We start from the raw sequence: 2,716 nt of genomic DNA on the forward strand, positions 1-2,716 counted from the left end.
CCCCGCTGAAATCTGTTTCGAAACATCATGCCGCTAAATTGCTATTCCTGTTCCGGTCTTGTAGGAATTTTTAACTTGCACCATTCACAGGAACACAAAGTTGTGTTGCGTGTAATATTTTTTTTTTGGGCAACCCTCCATAGAGATTTTGTCTGCCACTTTAAGTAACGGCGACAGTAAAAAGTATTTCACAACTATAGTTTTGGTTAAACTGTGCCATTGATCCACGGTTCACATGCATTCCCAACCGTGTTGATCCAAACTTGTCTATGTCCTTGACGTTTCACTTCGGATTGCTCTATAGCTGCCGGAAAATCCGCAGATTTCACTCATTTCCATAGCCTTATGTCCGTTTCTTTGCCGCTGTCCTTTGTGTTGGCGTTCCTAAACCCTGGGGATTTTCTGAGGACTGTAGGGTTACCCTCTCCTCAGCAAATCTCTGCAGGGTAAATCCAGACAGCTAGCTAGACTATCTGTCCAATCAGAGTTTAGGTTGCACGACTAAAACAAGTTCCTTCCCGAGGTGATTTTGCAGAGGTGCCGGGGCTACGTGAGGCTCATAACACCGCCCATTGGTGATTGGTTTAAAGAAATAATAAACCAGAGTACGTTTTTCCCCCCATCGCCGAATGCTGTGTAGACTAGCCGGACCCTCATCCGCAGCGCTGTGGAGGAAGGTCTGGCAATGTGAGACTACATCGATAAAAACATAGGGTCGGAGAGTGGGTTCAGCTAGTCATCTCCTTCTGCAGTCTGTGAGGGAAGCAGGCTGTATAGCACCACCAAAGATCCCATATTATTCTCATTTTCAAGTTAACTGTGGGTGATTCTATAGGGATTATGGGATAAAATAGGCAAAAATAAGCCTTGGTTTCAGCTTATTCCATTTTGGGTTAGCTAAAGTGGCAAACTGTAGGAAATAATAGTTTCTTTTAAATATGTGAACTGAAATAAATTATTCATACTCATTCATTAAGGGTGTGACGAGATCTCGTTTTACGAGATCTCGCGAGATTAAAACATGACGAGATTTCTCGTCGAGGTGAAAAGTTGTCTTCGTGAGGCGATGTGATGTCAGCGTGATGGAGGTGAAATTACTATTGAAGATCCCCCTGCCACTTTTAAATCCTTGTTGTGGCAACATTTTGGTTTTTGTTGTTTGTTTGCACGTTTTGAGAGAGCAGTACTTTGGTTATTGATACACTTACTGTTGCATTTAAAATGTTATTTTTTTATTACACATCATTTTATTATTGTTTATTTTTTATGTTCGGTTTCTGGAAAGGAGTTAGATTCTCGTGTGAAATTGTACAGGGCAGAAGCCAGTTTGTGAGTTTATACAAAACATTTTGCAGTGTTTGCAAGTCCTTTGCAAAAAAAGTTAAATAACATTCATCATTAATAGTGATTTCAAAATGCACCTAATTGTTTTGCATTTTGTGATTTTCAGTTGAATAAAAAAAATATTTTCCATTCATATATCATCGAGGATTTCTTTAAATTTTTTTAAAAATGTGTATCGTACGTTCTCGTGATGTGTCTCGTCTCGTGGAGTAAGCGTCTCGTCACACCCCTATCATTCATATTATATTCATTCATACTTGTATTTTAAGTTTCTACAAGAACATGTTCTGTCTGAATAATTTTGTATTCACCCTCTGTCTGAAATGCTCTGTTTTAGCACCTGTCTCTTTAAGCCCCCCTTCCTAAAAAGCCCAGTCTTATCTGATTGGTCAGTGTTTCCAGGTCTTCTGTATCTGTCTGTCTGCACCGCCATTGCAGCCGGGGAATGACTTTAATGGCACTGTAGTAGCACTTCCTACCTACATATGGTATAGTTGTGACATCACAACTGTACAGAAGTCCTGAGGCTCATTTAAAAAGGCCTGAACCCCCGTCTGTCCCCTGCGTACCTTTCTCTCCTGCTCCAGACGGGCTTCCTCCTTGTAGTGCTGCAGGGCGGTGGAAACAGCTTTCTCCAGGGCCTTCTGGTCCTCCAGCCTCTGCTGCTCCAGCGACGCGTCGATGTGGATCTGCTCTCGGACTCGCTGCTCAGCCAGCTCTCGGTTCAGCTGATCAATGCGACGGTGTGCATGGGCAATCAGGGCGTTGAGGTCATCCGCTGACAGTTTACCGGCTAAAACACAAAGACGCAAAGTTCTTATACAAATATGTCCATTTCAGATGTTTCTCTTGATCACAGAGAGCACAAGTGTGTCCAACCTCCATCTCATACAGTAACAGTATAGAGGATACACTGTTACAAAAATGCCACATCCACGCATGCAAACAAAAACATAAACACATGCCTAATGTTATGTCTGCGTTTTGAATTTCAAACAACTCAGCTGTCAACTGAGGGTCAACGCTGTTAGATGCTGCACCAAATGACGAGCGAAGAGGAGCGGGCTGGCCAGCGTCAAAGCAGAGGACATGCCCAGCCGACGGACTCCCGTAGGCCTCTGACCCAGTCGGTCGGGCGGCTAAGCCGTTAGCTATTCTAGTTTTCAAATGCATGAGTTAAACCAAGCTCTGAATTACTTTTGTTAAGTCTAGGATTACAACCATTTCCCCCAGGGTTGGATATTCCGTGACAGAGCATCATTTTGACATGAATGGCTCGCCTGGGGTAGCCTGGTCCTACCAGAGAGTCTGGCCACTCTTTATTGACAAGTGTTAACTTCCTTGAAGGCGGGTACTCTGTTGAAGTTTAAAA

General features: G+C 43.2%; 1 protein-coding gene across 3 annotated transcripts in view; it reads right to left on the reverse strand.

Moving 5' to 3' along the window:
* Window positions 1-2,716, reverse strand: part of immt (inner membrane protein, mitochondrial (mitofilin)) — a gene marked incomplete at its 5' end in the record, with an annotated part of 35,563 nt that overhangs the window by 17,542 nt on the left and 15,305 nt on the right. For all 3 annotated transcript variants that reach the window (XM_032499915.1, XM_032499914.1, XM_032499913.1), the window contains 1 exon segment: window positions 1,914-2,137. In XM_032499915.1, the coding sequence (XP_032355806.1) occupies window positions 1,914-2,137 (224 nt within the window).

This window comes from Etheostoma spectabile, chromosome 20, assembly GCF_008692095.1.
Source record: "Etheostoma spectabile isolate EspeVRDwgs_2016 chromosome 20, UIUC_Espe_1.0, whole genome shotgun sequence".
NCBI classification, from domain to species: Eukaryota; Metazoa; Chordata; class Actinopteri; order Perciformes; family Percidae; genus Etheostoma; species Etheostoma spectabile.